At 37.6% G+C, this 16992-nt stretch overlaps 1 protein-coding gene across 2 annotated transcripts in view; it reads left to right on the top strand.

Annotated features, from left to right (window-relative positions):
- LOC117995659 (uncharacterized) overlaps nt 1–12557 on the top strand; it is a 102887-nt gene extending 90330 nt beyond the window's left edge. The window contains exons 8-11 of one of the 2 annotated variants that reach the window (XM_069508902.1): nt 575–815; nt 1736–2740; nt 3620–3912; nt 5375–12557. In XM_069508902.1, coding sequence (XP_069365003.1) covers nt 575–815; nt 1736–2740; nt 3620–3912; nt 5375–5416 — 1581 coding nt within the window. In that variant the 3' untranslated portion in view covers nt 5417–12557. Of the gene's footprint in view, nt 1–574; nt 816–1735; nt 2741–3619; nt 3923–5374 lie in introns of both variants that reach the window. The other variant, XM_069508903.1, reaches the window with a different exon arrangement.
- Nucleotides 12558–16992: the final 4435 nt, after the last annotated feature.

Genomic DNA, 16992 nt, shown 5'->3' with positions numbered 1-16992 from the left:
AAACTGCTACTGTTCATCATCATCATTATTCAGATCAACCCATTACCGGCCCACTCATTGAGCACGAGTCTCCTCTCAGAATGAGGGTTTAGGCCAGGCCATATGTTTCCCTACGTTAGTTTGCAGACTTTACACACCTTTGAGAGCATTATGGAGAATTCTTAGGCATTCAGGTTTCCTCACAATATTTACCTTCACCGTTAAAGCATGTGATTTTAAATTGCTTAAAACATACATAACTCTGAAACTCTGAAAAGACGGACGCCTCGACTCAAGGTCGACATCGTAATCACTAGGCTACCACCGCATGTGCAGCCTTACATGCCATCAAAACTATAGTACGCGACAGGTCGAGATGGCAATCAGGATATGAGGCGGGGGGACGCCCCGCACCACCCGCATGTCACCTGCGCTATCCCGCACTTGTTTAGCGTGGGGGCTGTGCGGGTGTGTGTGGCGGCCCCACCCCGATTGCCCTATCGACCTGTCGCGAACTATATCACTGACACATAAAATGAATATGTCTGCTGTGCTTTAAAACTCTGGATACCGACACGAATTTGCATTGTTACAGACATACTTGGACACAAATACTCTCGATCTGAGGAAAAGCGACCATCGACACCTGGTGCTGCAGATCGCTCTCAAGTGTGCTGACATCTCCAACCCGTGCAGACCCTGGGAGATTAGCAGGAAGTGGAGCCTCAAAGTGTGCGAGGAGTTCTACCGCCAAGGGGACTACGAGCGCAAGCTGAACTTGCCCGTCACAGCGCTGTGCGATCGTCATACCACCTCCATACCAAAGATCCAGACAGGTAAGTACATACTGGAACCCAGCAATAACCATCAACCCTGCGTGTTTATCAATATAAATTTTAAAGAATTTGATCATTATTTTACTGATAGATAGCGTAGCTTAACTACTTATCTACTACTTACTATAGATATATAGACCAGAGGGGAAGCTTCATACTGGCGGCTGGCTGTAGGTTCACTCACTCTAGCGCAGCTCACGCACATCACGACGTGTCACGGACGCTTCGTTTGCCGCCAAACTGGGCGCACGGAGCGTCCGTGGCACGTCGTGGTGTGCGTGAGCTAGTGTGAAGCTTCCTCTCTGGTCTATACTCTGGTATATATACTCGTGTGCTCGAGCGCTATCCTAATCCTAATCCTAATAATATTATAAATGTGAAAGTGTGGATGTTTGAATGTTTGTTACTCAATCACGCAAAAACTACTGGACGGATTTGGCTGAAATTTGTAATGGAGATAGATTATACCCTGGATTAACACATATGCTACTTTTTATCCCGGAAAATCAAAGAGTTCACGCGGGATTTTGAAAAACGTAAATCCATGCGGACGAAGTCGCGAGCATCAGCTAGTGACAGTTAAAGTTAACTACATTTCTAATCCACAAAACTTGTGATAGAATAATTCAAAATAATTATAAATAGCACTAAATAACATTAAATGGTTATTGCAAACACCTGCACCGGATAGAGCAGGTATATGATGTATGCAGTAACATAAAAATATCAATATTAATTGAATCTCCAAATTATTTCATGATATATAGTTTCCTCTCAATAATTGCCCTGACATCATTAGCGTACCGATATTGGAGGATTTATTGGCCATTACACTGAACTTCCTTTACGTTTGTCTCAATTACTGCTATCAATATATTTATCACTAGCTCAAAATAACGTAGGCATGTTTGTATTTACAGGGTTCTTCAAATTCGTAGTGACTCCTCTCATCACAGAATGGCACCGTTTTCTACAGAACGATCTTTCCGCGCAAATGCTGGAGAACTTGTTGTATAATCAAAACAAATGGGAAACATTGGTCGCTCAAGAGATAGCTGAGGAGACTCGGACGGAGATATCCGATGCCGACCTGGTCGACGATGATCTGGAAACTACCACGAACATATCGGACAGCTCAGAATTCCTGCTGCCGCTTCGGAGAGGGTCATTGAATCCGACTAAGCCTAGTGGTCTGAAGGAACAGTTGCGTCGCTTCTCTGTTCCGCTCAATGTATTTCAAGATTCTCGATTCAAAGCCAAGAGTAAAAGTCGGGATTCCTTGGCGTCCTCGCTACGCAGGGAAGTCGTCAGCCCGACGGGCAGCGAACTTTCCATTCATTCCCAACTCAGCGTACGAGGTCACTGCAAACACGACGATGCAGCAGAGAAGCTTCTCAGCACGGAGAAATTGCTACCGGATTCTTCTATAGCGTCCATCACGACTCCGGTGCAAGCCACACGTCTCAGCACCGTACTCAAACAGGGCGGGTCGTGGAAACTGGTTCGCCAACAGACGTTCCCGCCGCTCGAAACGGCCGCTCGAAGCCACTCGCTTACCTGCCGACCACTCTACATGAGCAACGAGGACGCCATCTACCCGTCCCGCTGCAGAACTGACTTTGCAATGACCTTGGAAACCGAGAGGACGGAACGCAAACTTAGCTATTCGTTCTGGAAGAATGAGACCGATAAGACTGATAACGATGACGCTTCTGAAAATAATAATGTAGATTTAGCCACTGGCACTTGTGCCACACACAAGGAGAATCTGAATCTCCCTACTGGGAGGCCCGCTCGAGGCATGCGCCGAGAATCCTTGCCGGTAGGCATCCAGCTTCGGGACAACTTGTCTGCCGTGCAGCTCAATGCCTCCGACCAACTGCTGCGTCGTAGGGAATCTATGCCGACTGACGCTGCCATTTATTGTAAGCTTATTTTTATTACTTTGCTCATTCCGACTAAGGCCTCGTTTACAGAGACGCGGGGCGTCGCGCGTTGCGATGGGCGGCGCGGCCCGCACTGAATTTAAACATATGGCGTTGTATGAGTGCATTTACGGAGAAGCAATTTTATACGCGTTTGTTTGAGATATGGAACGTTTTTTGCGGCCGAGCCCGCGGATGGCATCGACGCGTCCCACGCGGCGTTCATCGTTGCGGCGCACGCGGCAGCAATTCTCGATGAAGCGATGCCCGCAGCGGAACCTTCTGTCAGTCTTTATTTGGAAATCGCACAACGCAGACGTGCCCGCCGCGTGCAACGCCGCGGGCACTGCCACTCTTCCCGCCTCGCATCTCTATGAACAACATCGTATATTGCCATATGTTTGTGATTACGCGTGCGATAAACGTAACGTAAACATAAAAAACGTACGACGCGCCGCGAGACGCCACGCCACACGCGACGCGCAACGCCCCGCGTCTCTGTAAATGAGGCCTTAGACTGCCTCGTTGGCTTGGACGAATTATTTATTTATTTATTTCTTTTTTATGTGTACCAAAAACATTTACAGTAAATAGAAAAAGATTATTATGTTTGACGTAATAGAGACCTCTTCGGGTACGGAATCTTAAAAAGAAAAACGTGAAAACTTTGTTACTCATCCTTCCAATTTTACATCACCCAATATTGTGTGTACCTATAGATGTTTTATTTCACAAAGACCGCTCAGCTTTAGTTGTAGTAGCGAGTATACTGATAAGCGCTAAGGCAATTGTGTGCGTAACGTAAACCGCGTCGCGGTTGAAACTGAACGTCACGCACACTATAACAATGTGAAATAGAACATCTGTAACTTTCAACAGCGCTAAAAGAGAAGAAGGTGCGCGAAGTGACTGCAGCGTTGCCACAACTCTTGCGCCGCACGCTGTCCGGGAAGGACTGCTGGTCGCGCCGTCGCGGCTCTGCGCCTGCCCCCGTGGCCCCCTCCGAGCTGCGGGGCCTCGCGTCACTGGGGGTCCTACGTCACAGCGTGAACGGGGGCCGCAGGAAACAAAGCCCGATGATCACCTGCCAACAGTGGCTGGCCAAGGCGACATACAACGTGCAGGAGCGCACGTTCCAGCAGTCGCCGCGCCGCAGCTCTCTCCCCGCTGAGGTGATTACAGGTGTTTATCGATGTGTTTTATTTTTTTTCTCTTCTCTTACTCTGCTTGCTCTCTAAAAATGTTGCTTTGTAGTTTTTGTTAGTTGTTAGTTTTAATTGCCTGAAAAACGAGTGTAATGTTTTCAGTGTATGTATTTATTTATTTAGAAATCTTTATTTCATACACAAACATATACAGAAATCAATATACTAATATCAATATAATATATATGGTGCAAAGATGGCCTTATTGCTAAATAAATCCCTTAAAGGCAACCTTTGGTGAACGAATTTAATGACCAAAGTGCGGGATGGCGCACAAATAAAATATTTAAACAATATATATTTATGTGTGTTCCATAAATAACTTCTAATTGGGTTGGGATATATTGGGTATCGGTATCCCTATTCCCTACATAATCTCGAGTGACAATGGCTTGAATTAAAAAAAATACAATATGGCGGCTGCATGGCCCAATTTTCAAATGTGAAAGTATTTTTAGTTTGTTTTTTGGCAAGGCAATCTGTGTTTTCAATTTTTTAACTACGATTTCATTGTCTTAACAATAGGTACCGATCTGGATTTGAAAGATTCTTGATCCCCATTGTAATAAAATTGATTCAATGACCTTGTTGATTTAACGATTAGAAAGGAAGCATAATAATGCATTCCAATCGATATCTTCTAGAGTGCTTGAACGACTTTTTTATTTTTGAAAAATTACCAATAGTTTTAGATACAGATTTCGAAGAAACGTTTTGTACCTATATTAGCGACCCGCCCCAGCTTCGCACGGGTGCAATGTAGGTACTAATGTGGCGTTAGTGTGGTTATTTTGTTATAAATCAAAAGAATAAGACTGCATTTTTGATTAAAGCTGCAGTCGACTTGATTTCTTCCGACATCCTGAACAATTTTTGTCATATTACAACAAATTCGCCCAAAACTATATTAAACTATAGCGTATATAACTTCCTTTTGAATCACTCTATCTTTTGTTGAAAACCGCATTAAAATACTTCGCGTAGTTTAAAAGATTTAAGCGTACACAGGGACATACGGCGGGAAGCGACTTTGTTTTATACTACTGCCTACTTGCCCTGAGTCAACTAATATTATGTAATAACTTGTTTTTCTAGTACTTTAATTTGTAGTGATGTTTTACAAAACTTTTAGTGCATGCTTCTAATGATTATTATTAAAAAATGCATGGGTTTTTGTACCAATTAAACCTAAAACAGATATAATATTACTATGGCTAACTAGCCGATGCCCGTGACTTCGTCCGCATGGATTCATGTTTTTAAAATCTCAGAGGAACTATTTGATTTTCCGGGATAAAAGTAGCCTGTGTCACTCTCCTTTTTTCGTATTTGTAATATGGGTATTTATACGCGTTGTGTCGCGATCATGTGCAGCAATCATACAATTAATTCTCATCTTTTGAAAAATATTTCGTCCGTTTTTTTCCAGGTATATCGTCCTACTGAGCCGAAGAAACCAAGCGAACAGTAAGCGCACAAAGCCACTTTCGCACGATTACGCTTTTGACATGAGTGTTTAAAAAAACACTTATATACTTATATGTAATGTCACAATTTTAAAATATTATGTGAATTCGAAACTTGATTGTACATAGAGATGCTGACTTATCCTGGCGAGCATACATATTATGTTCACGTACATAACAGTTGAGTATGTTTTGTATAAGTCAACCACTTCAATCGTATTATATTACTGAAAGTGGCAAATCTTAATGGCAAATGCAACAATTATTTTGAATAAATATAAAAATGGCTTTGACTTTGGAATAATCTTCCGGGATTGCTTCATTTTTAATCTCTATCGTTCTTTCTTCTGTCTATTTTTTTCGTTTAATCTGTGTCATTTGTAAAGATCTTAAATTATACTTTTCATGTAAGCTTAAAGATTTGCCTCTTAAGTAAACGGTTAACACAGCATTAGCACTCTTCGTTTTTTTGCAGAATGAATCTTACCGAATACGTAATAGCGCTTACACTGCATATACATATATCCAACGCACTGTTAAAACGGTTTCTTTCTTACAGTACAAACTATGCGAACGGTTCAATAGGCAATGTATGCGGCACTACGTAGTCGGTAAGATTTATCATGCAAAAATGTGCGATGCTGAACGCAAGTTGCTGATCAAGTTTGCAGCTGACTTGAAGCGGCGTCCAGTCAACTTGACGGCGTATGGCTATCAGTTGACTGGACGCCGCTTGCAAGTCCGCTGCAAACTTGACGGTAAACTTGAACATGTATCGCCACCGTAATGCCTTGTGGACGAGGTCTTATTTAATTTGAAAAGTCTTACTAGAGACTCTGTAAGGCCACGGTCAAATGTAGCGGGACATCGCATGAGGATAAATGCGCACGGAATCCGCTAAATGTGACCCTGGCCTATTCGGGTAGTTGACTGGCATGCTAAAAATATTCCAAATCAGTTCCGCGAGGTCCTATAATGATTGTTTGATATTTTAAATCATTCGCATTATCATAATTTTCAACAGATAGACGATAGATAGCTGTGATAGCCTAATGGTTAGGACGTCCGCCTTCTAATCGGAGGTCGGGGGTTCCACTCCACCTCTAACTTTTCGGAGTTATGTGCGTTTTAATTAGTTAAATATCACTTGCTTTAACGGTGAAGGAAAACATCGCGAGGAAACCTGGCATGCCTGAGAGTTCTCCTTAATGTTCTCAAAGGTGTGTGAAGTCTACCAATCCGCACATGGCCAGCGTGGTAGACTATGGCCAAAACCCTTCTCACTCTGAGAGGAGACCCGTGCTCTGTAGTGAGCCGGTGACTAGTGGCCCACTGCTAGACTATGTGCCCTGCCCATTGCCACTTCAGCTTCGCAACCCGTTGAGCTATGTTGGCTACTCTAGTTCTCCTAAGGACCTCCTCATTTCTGATTTACGTAGAGAAACTCCAAGCATAGCTCTCTCCATCGCCCGCGTCTTATGATTAATTATGATGAATTAAGTCACAAATTTTCCAAAAAAAACTACAATTATTATATTTTTCAAGTGTTGTTTATTGAGAAAACTAATGTGTACTCAAAATAAATGACTAGAGAAGTTTTGCGCTACGCGTGCTTTCACAAGGCTATGTTATGTAGGAAACGTCTCAATGTACAACAGTCAACTACCCTACTATTGTGGTGCTGCCATAAGGCACAACTTTGCCAGTGTTGCCATCTCTATTGTTGAAGAGCTGGTCTCCTCAACCTGTATAACGTACGTAATTAAATAAGAACGCGTTATATACACAAAAATCACACAAATTATTATTAAACTAATTTATATATCTATCCTTTTATAATGAAATGCTTCCTTCTGTTAGGAAAATAGCTTCTGCTCGAAACCCAAGCTATCGGCTTCTAGTAAACTACTGTACAATAAAATAAATATTAGTGGTATATATTATGTTTGCACAAAGAAACACGACAAACTCACAATTTTATACTATTAGTTATTAATGATAAAAACTGGTTTTTGATAAGTCTTGTCCTCTTTTTTTATGTTATAACTTGTTTAATGGTAACAAGTCATCTTAGGGTCACTATGGCACTTTACCTTTTGCTTATCTGACACTCACTTGACTAAGTTTTTTTTGTTTTTTCATCGTCTAATGAGGAGGCATCGTCAGGCAACGATCGAGAAAATTTTCATAGATGGCGCTCAATATATTACCACCACTAAAGACGAAAAATAATACCTATATCTATGTTTATCATAATATGCTTTAAATTTTTAAATTAAAATCGGATGCGAAATTAATTAATTACTTCTATTATAGTTCACAGATTTTGTGGGGAAGAAACGTTGACACGAACTAAACATTAAAGCATAGATCATAAAGATATACATAGGTATTATTTTTCCTCTTTCGTGGCGACCTATACGAAATATTCAAGAGACATCTATAAATTTTTTATTGAAGCTGTCCCTGAAACTTCCTCATTACCGGAAGGAATTCATTCTCTGTATATTTTTTAAGTATATTATGTTCTATTGAAATTGATAATAATAGGTACTATGTTTTATATTTTTATTGCGATCTTACCGAAATGACAACTCGTTAAGTTCATTGAGCTAGTACAAATTATTTCTATACATGCGATGGTTTTCATGTTTTTTTTTGTTTTTGTTAAGTTTTGTTTAGCTAAGTAATTAAGTAAGAATGCATTATTTTTATTTTTACTAACGTCTCATAGGATTATTTACATTTTTACTAACATTGAGTTATTAGTTAAGAGACCAAGGCAAAGACGTGTCAATTGAATATATCACAATAATTTGGAGTGTCATACTAACTCAACAAAAATGTTTTTTCGACCGTCGCGTTTTGGTCGTCTCCTAGCGAAGATCAGTCAGTAAATATCACGATATATTTTATAAATATGATATTTATAACGTTCGATATCGTGTTTAGACATCAGTAAATGCATAATAATTATTTATTAACGGGATCGCAAATATCGTCATAACTTCTTTGCCTTAAAACCTCGTATCCATTATGCAAATAACATGGACGCAAGATGCTTGCGTCTTTAGTAGTAGAAACATTGCATGTCAGCTACAGGTTGTATGTAAGAAGGTTTTGAACTTGTAAGACACACACAAGGCTTTCAAGTAAAACCTTGCATGCGAATACAGGTAACATGCACATGTAAACTTGCATAATAAAAATGTCGCTGATTATTATCACCGAAAATTCTATTTAATTGAAATAACGCGACGTCGGTCGGCGTCGTAAAATAGAAGAAGCATAATATTTGGTAAATGCTAAGTTATTTTGTAATAACGGAGTAGAGTCTCAGTAACTTTTAGTATTGGAAAAGTTATATAGTCATAGTTGTAAGCACTTATTGTTAAGGTCTTATTTAAAAAGCCCTTTTGGCTATAACGTAACGAGGTATATATTATTCGTGTTATATTACGGAATTCAGTATTACTATAAAAGTAAAATGTTGACTGTCGATAAAGGACAGTTTGTGCCGATCTACGTTTTATTAATTGTAGTATTTTAAGAAAATCTTTTGTAAAAGCGATTTTTGTCGGCTATAAAAAAAGCCTTTGCGCACGACTACGCGACGAGCGCATCAGGTTGCGACTGTCGCGTTCGCAACGCGTCTGTTGCGTTTAAATACCGCGTGAAAATGTCACCGTGTGCAAATACTCTAATAAGTATATGAATGTATCCAAAGTCAGGCGTTTTAACGTTTTACTGATTAATTACTGGATTAATTGGCGCTGCAAACAATTTTTTGTGAACTGGGGTCATATTTGAAATAAAGTAATAACCAATATACCTAACATAATTCACTCCTTCAGATTTATAGTGGGTTTATTGGTGAAATAAGTTTCTCAATGGATTGTAAGGATAAATCATTGTTATTAAGACGAATGATGTTAGTTTTTAATGATTGTCATTGTAACACAATTCAATATCTACGAGTATATTCCATAATATAACATTGTTGTGTATATAGATATTTTAGCTGAGGAGTGTGTTTTTCTTACAAGGTATTAGGCAGGGCAGCGATGGGCAATGGGTATATATTTTTGACATAGATATCATATAGCATGGGGAATGGTTATTTCTAGCAACTTCTACGGAGGAACGTACGAGCTTGTTTTTGAGCCTGAAAATACTGAAGTACCTAATAGTTAGTTAAAACGCTTGATATAAAATTCTATTATCCTATTCAATGCTAATATAATTCTTGCTAACTTCACGACTATTTTGTTGTTATCAACACATATTTTGTGAGTGAAATTAGTTGTAGGCGAAACGTATGTGTCAGACCTAAAATATAGTTTTCCAGGCGTTTGTAGATTGGGGAGAGAGAATGGACTGTCTGTATTGCTCAGTATCGTATCGAGGTTGAATAGTTGTTGAAAAAAACCAAAAACCAAAAAAAAAACAGATACTCGTGTTACAATTATTAATGTCCATTTGTCGTCTATTTATTCATGGATGTCTTTAAGTGTTACGATGCTTAAAGGCCGGTTCACATTATCCCAGTAAATTTCTGTCCAGCTTTGCCGTCGTCTCAACTACTAGATATCTACTGCTGGATTCTCTTCTAAAGATTGCCACAGATATCTTGATCCAGCCAGATTTAGCTCGATAAAAGGTTTCAAAAATCGAGTAGTTTAAATAAAAGGTATCCCATAAATTACTTAAATTAAGAAAATGCCCATTCGCCATCCATTCCAATCCAGCGCTGGGAAATGTTACTGAACCACGCGACTAGAGTAATATGAACCGGCAATAATAGAATAATTGAAAGTCCTTAGGACTTTATCAGTGTTTACTTATAGATGTTATCTGGTATGTTTAATGATAATTAAGTGTAGATTGTCGGCTATTTTGATCTTCGAACTGAAACACTCTATCTCCGCAACTAGATACATCGTACTTGCCTTCATATTCACTTGGCTACATGACTTTTTGAAGTAAATCTTAGTCGCGATTTGAGAGTAATTGACTTTGAGTAATTTTCCTTATTATACTACGCAACTCCAGATAGGAGGATGTTTTTCACATTATTTTTAATTCTTCGGAAATAGAACACTTTTACAAACAAACTATTACATGTGCTATGTGGTGTGACTTTTTGCTAGGTTTTTTAACTTGGAATTGTATTATAAAAGATTACACGAGCTATTTCCACAAATGACTTTCTATGGAAGCGTTTTTTAATACAAAACATTATTCCCATACTCGAAACATGGTTTTCTAGGTTTCTTTCCACTTCGATTTTTTCGTCTCTAACTATTAATACTATGTCCCAATTCACTGTCAGCCTGACCCTTGCCTATGTCCAATTAATTCATAATTGCCTACATGATTTTCATTAACATTAATCATTTTTATTCAATTCATTCGTTTTGCACCAAAACTAACTAATATAATATGTGCGTATTATTATAATCAGTTCAGGTCTTAAGGTTGATTCCTTCGGTCGATTTTAATTGTCTGGGTGACAAAAATTGTCCTAACGCACCAGAAAGTGTACCTAACACAAGTTCATACGATACACACTGCAAATATTATAGTGTCAGCCGCCCTCATTCGGCAGACGGCAGGCTTTGCACACACTAACTCTTCTCGGTAGGAAAGGCATTCCGAACCAGTGGTAGATGCATCCGACTATTCGAAAGTACTTGTAAAAGTTTATTTGAATAAAAAAGATTTTTTTTTATTTACTAATGTTTTTTAAGGGTTCCGTACCTCAAAAGTAAAAAGAAACCCTTATAAGATCGTTTCTCTGTCTATCCGTCTGTACGTCTGTCAGGAAAACCTATAGGGTACGTCCCGTTGACCTAGAATCGTGAAATTTGGTAGGTGGGTAGGTCTTATAGCACAAGTAAAGGAATAAATCCGAAAACCGTGAGTTTGTAGTTACGTCACAAGAAAAATGTGTTCATGAACAAATCATTGGTATTTTCAACTTACGAAGTAAGATTTACTATACCAAGATACCCCATATCATATGAAAGGGATTTACCTGTATATTCTAACACAGTTTTTTATTTATTTTTATGCATAACAGTTTTTGATTTATCGTGCAAAATATCGAAAAAATACGACTGTTTTATTTACTTGTTTATTTGAGTCGCACTTGACTGGTTTTTATATTTTAAGTCGTACCCGCAAGTTGCAAGGTTATCAATAATTATTGATTTAAGATCTGGCACTAATCATTCTTAGTGTTGCTTACAGTGTAAAATATTGAATGTAATGTAGGTCAACCAAATTGATGTAAACTCCTGTACAACTTCTTCATGACCCCAGTATAAATCTATAGGTAGAGAATTTGTTATTGATGTTGTGGTAGCAAATTGAATGTCAGTACAAATTAAATGTATTTTACTCTAAGGCTCAAAACCCACTGACATGGCAGCGGCGAGCAGTTTCAGTTTCAAAGCGTTTTAAACTTTATCATCATTAATAAAATACACAATTGATATCGCTTAGAAAGTGTCGTGTGGCTGCGAGCGCGCTACCTCTGTCCCTGTCCAGTGCTGCCAATTTTGCTCTTCTTCAGATAAAGTAAATTAATAACCAAGCTCAAAAATACAATTTTTATTCCCAAAAATGTACCTACACACGATTTCTTCTAGAGCGTAGACTGTAAACTGAACTGAACCTGGCAAAATTGCGTAGCCGCCGATAGCCTAGTGGCGTCACGGGCGCCCATGTGCCTTCGCCGTCACTCTAGACGCTGCTGCTGCCATTTCAGTGAGTTTTGAGCCGTAGATTAAGGATTGGTCTCCGCTGTACTGTCCGAGCGTAGTGGAAACCAATCCTTAATCTAAGATTTTACTGTTGATGTTACCCTATTTTGAAGACACCTAAATTTCTGTCCCCGTTTCCAAAAAGTTTTAAGATGTATTTTGGATACAATATTATGTATATCTTTAGGAAAATGTGAATAGTAAATTGTTACTGGAAATTTAGGTTCCATTTTCATCGTACAATTTCAGAATCGTTTTACATTTCAGAAAGCTTGAACTTTAAGAACCAAATTTTGACTGTAACATTTGGTTTTTATTTCACAAGTGGCTAATTCTGTTAAACACAATCTCTGAACTAAACTAAATTGACAGTTCTAATGGTGCACTACATTTTAGTTTAATTAAGTTATTGTATACAAAAGAATTAGCACCATTGTACCTGTTTTATCAGACTCGAATGTATAGGAAAAAAGTCAAACAAATATTATCATTTTTAAATGTTTTGTTTCCAGGATTATTTACAACCAAAATGAATAACGCTATCTATCTGTATAGTTTTTCGATTTATGTTTTATAAGACTTAACACGCTTTGATAGACCGAATGTATAATATTACAAGTTCAGATCAAAAATGAAAGTATACGAATATAGGCTATAGCGCACAACTGTGGAGGTTCCTGCGGGTTCTGCGGTAGTAGCGGTGCAGGAGGGTGACAGCTGTCACAAGTTGACGAATCACTGAGCTCTCGCGTCACGTCATCACACCCCTCCGCACCGCTCCACTACACAGTTTTGCAACTAGCGTGGCCCCTTCAGTCCCTCTCGCTCAAGCTGATTTTCTTACTTGTGAAATGCCATTCCTTCTACACTTCACGTCGTTTGCCAAGTACTCACGTACAAATACATTTTGACAAACAAATAAAAGTGGCCACGGTGATAAGGACAAAACATAATCATTTTTTCACGTTCTAACAAGAGCTTAAATGCATAAGCTATCTCGCTCTAACAGTAAGTGTCACAATAGGGCTACTTCTAACAGTCCTTGTTCTGAGCTCCACTACCTACCTACTCAGTTATGCTTTATGCTTATACCATCGTAATGGTGAATTTACTAATTTAATTTACGGTGACTAGTATTTTATTAAAATATTCTTGGAAACCAGTGAAAACTGATAATATTTCTGTGACATTTTCTCTAAAATAAATTATTCGGGATTACCTGTATTGAGCATTATTATTTTATTGACTGTATTACAAAGTCGCATTATTAAGTTTTTTTTTTTTGTTAAAAAAGCAAGTTAATAATGCATTAACTTGTTTTTTTTTCAGAGATATTTTTAACCGAATAATATAGAAAGCACGTTTTATTTATATCAGTTTAACCATTGGGCCCCTTCAAGTGTCATGCGCGCTACAATTAAGGCCCACACATAAGCGCCAAATACATAAAACGCTTTTCGGTTTAGAGTAAAAATTAGCCTAAAATAGTAACTATGACAATTCGCCTTAACTGTAGAAGTCTAATCCTAATTACATTTTGTGTACATTTAATTAAAATGCACAAAACGTTCAACGTAAGGTGCACAAAATATTCATGAGGCATAATTTATTATTATAAAAAGTTATTTTTTATTATTGTTATTTTAAGTTTTATTTTCATCATGTACAATGTCCGCGCTGGCAGCATAGGTTGTAATATTAATAATGCGTATCTATATTCTGAGAGGAGACTCGTGCTCTGTAGTGAGCCGGCAATGGGTTGATCATGAGGTATTTCTTATTAAAGGTAAGAAATTGTGGCGCAGTATTATACAAATTAGCACAGGAGCCCTTTCGACCTTTGGCATTTAAATCGTAATATTTTTGTAATTGAAGTAAATTGGGACGTCAAACTTGATAAATATTATTACACAGTATAATGAAAACCGTTTGAATGAATTAAATTAAAATTAATACAGTTTTAGACTTTGATTCTTCGCAAAAATAATGCTAGGGTTAACAAAACAGAATGAAATATCGTTTATAGGTAAGTACATATAATTAGGTTCATTGGGCGCGAGCCCTTAGCTTCTTGTCTGATTTGATTTATCAGACTAGACGGCTTCCATTAATTGCTTAATATTTCTTTAATTTATTATGTACTTTTCACGATTGTACTGGCTTTGATTAAATTGCTGTATGATATTGATATACCTTACCTACTGTCTGAAAAGGTGTCAAATTTGGCGTCACAGTATACATTACACAATTGCGATTTCAATGTTATTAAGAATCAAGACCAGAATCATTAATGATAGTGGCGTAACAACGCAATGCGAGGCATCTGAAAAAAAAGGCCTCATATATAACCATGATTCTGGCTTTTAAAAATTAGTTTTTATTTAAACAATCACAATTAAACTTAAACTAAATAATTTTAAAATAAGATCATAACTTTATAGCATTTGGGGCCCCTAGAGATGGGGTCTTTAACTTTTTGCCAGCCCTGAAAAATTGTTGATATGCCCCTGATCAATGTGCCTAGTATAAGTTATTGAAGACAGTAAAATAGACGAATAATTGAATCAGTTTTTAGAGCATCATAATATCTCCGAATTAAACTACAATTGAGGCAAAGACAGGCAGAGCCATTTAACTGATTTTTTTAAGAGATTAAAATCTCTAAAGTTGTAAACCGAGTGAAAACAGGAAAGAGCAATACTTTTAATGAGTAAAATCACTTAAATGAAATAAACACACGAGAAAATAAATTGGGTCGGTTATAATAGGGCATAATAATCCTTGTTTCTTCTTAATTCGATAGAAACTAATTTACATTGCAAATCTTCTTCTCTCATTAATCAAGTTTATTAAGTAGCACGTTGTAGTCGCAAACTGGTGTATAGGTAATATGTACATTTTATTTCAAAACCTCGGATTTTTTGTTCGCGAATGTAGCATGTTAACATAACTCACTGAACAGAAGCCCGGCTGAATGCTCGGATTCAGTGGACAGTAAAATTAGCTTGGTTTAAACTAATCTTGGTTTAGGCTAATCTACTGAGCTTCAAACCTAATCCCATTGTTGGAATATTGGACAAGCCTCTTAAAACTCTGTTTAAATATTCGCTATTATTTAAGCCGATGTTACAATAATAACATTAATGAAACCATGTTACTGATATAAAAATTTGGGATCTGGATAAGGATATAGGAATTTTTGTACCGGTTTCAGATACGGTTCCAAATAAGATTTTTTTTTTCGGAATATAATATAATATTTGTAACCGAAATATCCGGACCGGATAGTATTGGTTACGGATATTAGAGTTAGAGAAACCTTTACATTGAATGCGGTTACGGAGAGATTTAGTTTCGGTTACAGTTATGGAGCTTCCTAATATCCCTCAATCCTAATATCCCTCAATAATTAAACTACATTAAAGCTATGACAGGCAGAGCGATATACCTAACTGATTTTCTTTCAAGTGTTTTGTAAAATTGTTGTGAACGGAGTGTGAGCAATAAGTAATGGCACCATAATACCTTAAAATTAATTCCTATGCCACTATAATTTAAGCCATAGTAAGCTACGACTTTGTACTACTTATTATCTATAGAAACAATAATTTTAAAAAGTCAAATCTTTTAGGCCTCTGGCTCTCAAAGCCTCAAAAACCAGTCATCACACAAATTGAAATGCTCATGACTCAATGATTCAACTATTCACGAAATGTTAAGGACAACTATTTAGAGAGCGCAAAAATCATAAAAAATGTCGTACTTACGTTTATTTTAAAAATAAATGTCTTTTGTTTACTTATTTTGTTTTATTTGTTTCTTTTTGCATCTTTTGGTTCAAGCTTCACCCATTGCTACTACTCTTTTAAAAATAGAAAGTCACTTATGACTATAATTCTCTCAGATAATTGTGCATACAATCTCTAAACTATAAAATGTCAGGTCTAAATGTATCACTATTTCTTTCATAATATTATCCACGGAAAAGGATAGCACTAGAGTTAGGCCTGTCAATTAAGTTTGGAGATTGCGTAGCATTCGTACGTAGCATAGAATTAAGGTCATACGACTACGAGTAGCTCATTAAAGCCACCCGTAGCGGCACCCGACCTAAGAGCGATCACGCACTCATCCGATCTGAATCCGTGATAATTCGAATATAAAAAATATCTACGTAATTTATACCATACAAATAGTTCTAAAACAATGTCGGAATGTATTTTCACGAACTCTGATTGGATGAGGGTGTTATCACCGTACCTACTGCTTGAGATATCACGCATAATCTCGCCAATTTCCAGTCTGCAATCATTTAACTTAAAAAAATTGCACTATCGCGGAAAACGAGGGAATTTTCAAAAACTAATGTTTGTTTTTTTTTAATTTATAGACTAGCGCTTGGCTGCAATCAGACCTGATGGCAAGTGTTGCAGCCTAAAACGGAGCGCGCTCGCCTAGAAGATACCTATTCACTCTTGACTTGAAAGTACCCATATTATAATTGGAGGGGAAAACTGATGCTGGAAGGGTGTTCCAAAAACGGTTCGAATTAGAAATGAGGACACAAATCGACTCGTACGTATCCGTGTTTCTAAAAAAAACAAAAAATTCTACGTAGAACTAAAAAACTAACTGTAAAGAAAACAGTAGGTCCTACACAGCATTATTTTTTAGGAATATTAGTTTTTGAAAAATTCCACGTTTTGTGGCGATAACTGAAGAAATATTTTTCAATAATAATTAGCAACATCTATAAAATTGAACCTAAATAAGGCCGCCTTCACATTGAAGGGCCTGTAATGCGTCACCGACAC

This window comes from Maniola hyperantus, chromosome Z (assembly GCF_902806685.2).
Source record: "Maniola hyperantus chromosome Z, iAphHyp1.2, whole genome shotgun sequence".
NCBI lineage: Eukaryota > Metazoa > Arthropoda > Insecta > Lepidoptera > Nymphalidae > Maniola > Maniola hyperantus.
Note: the sequence above shows the minus strand (reverse complement) of the source record. Positions and strands in the feature narration are given on the sequence as shown.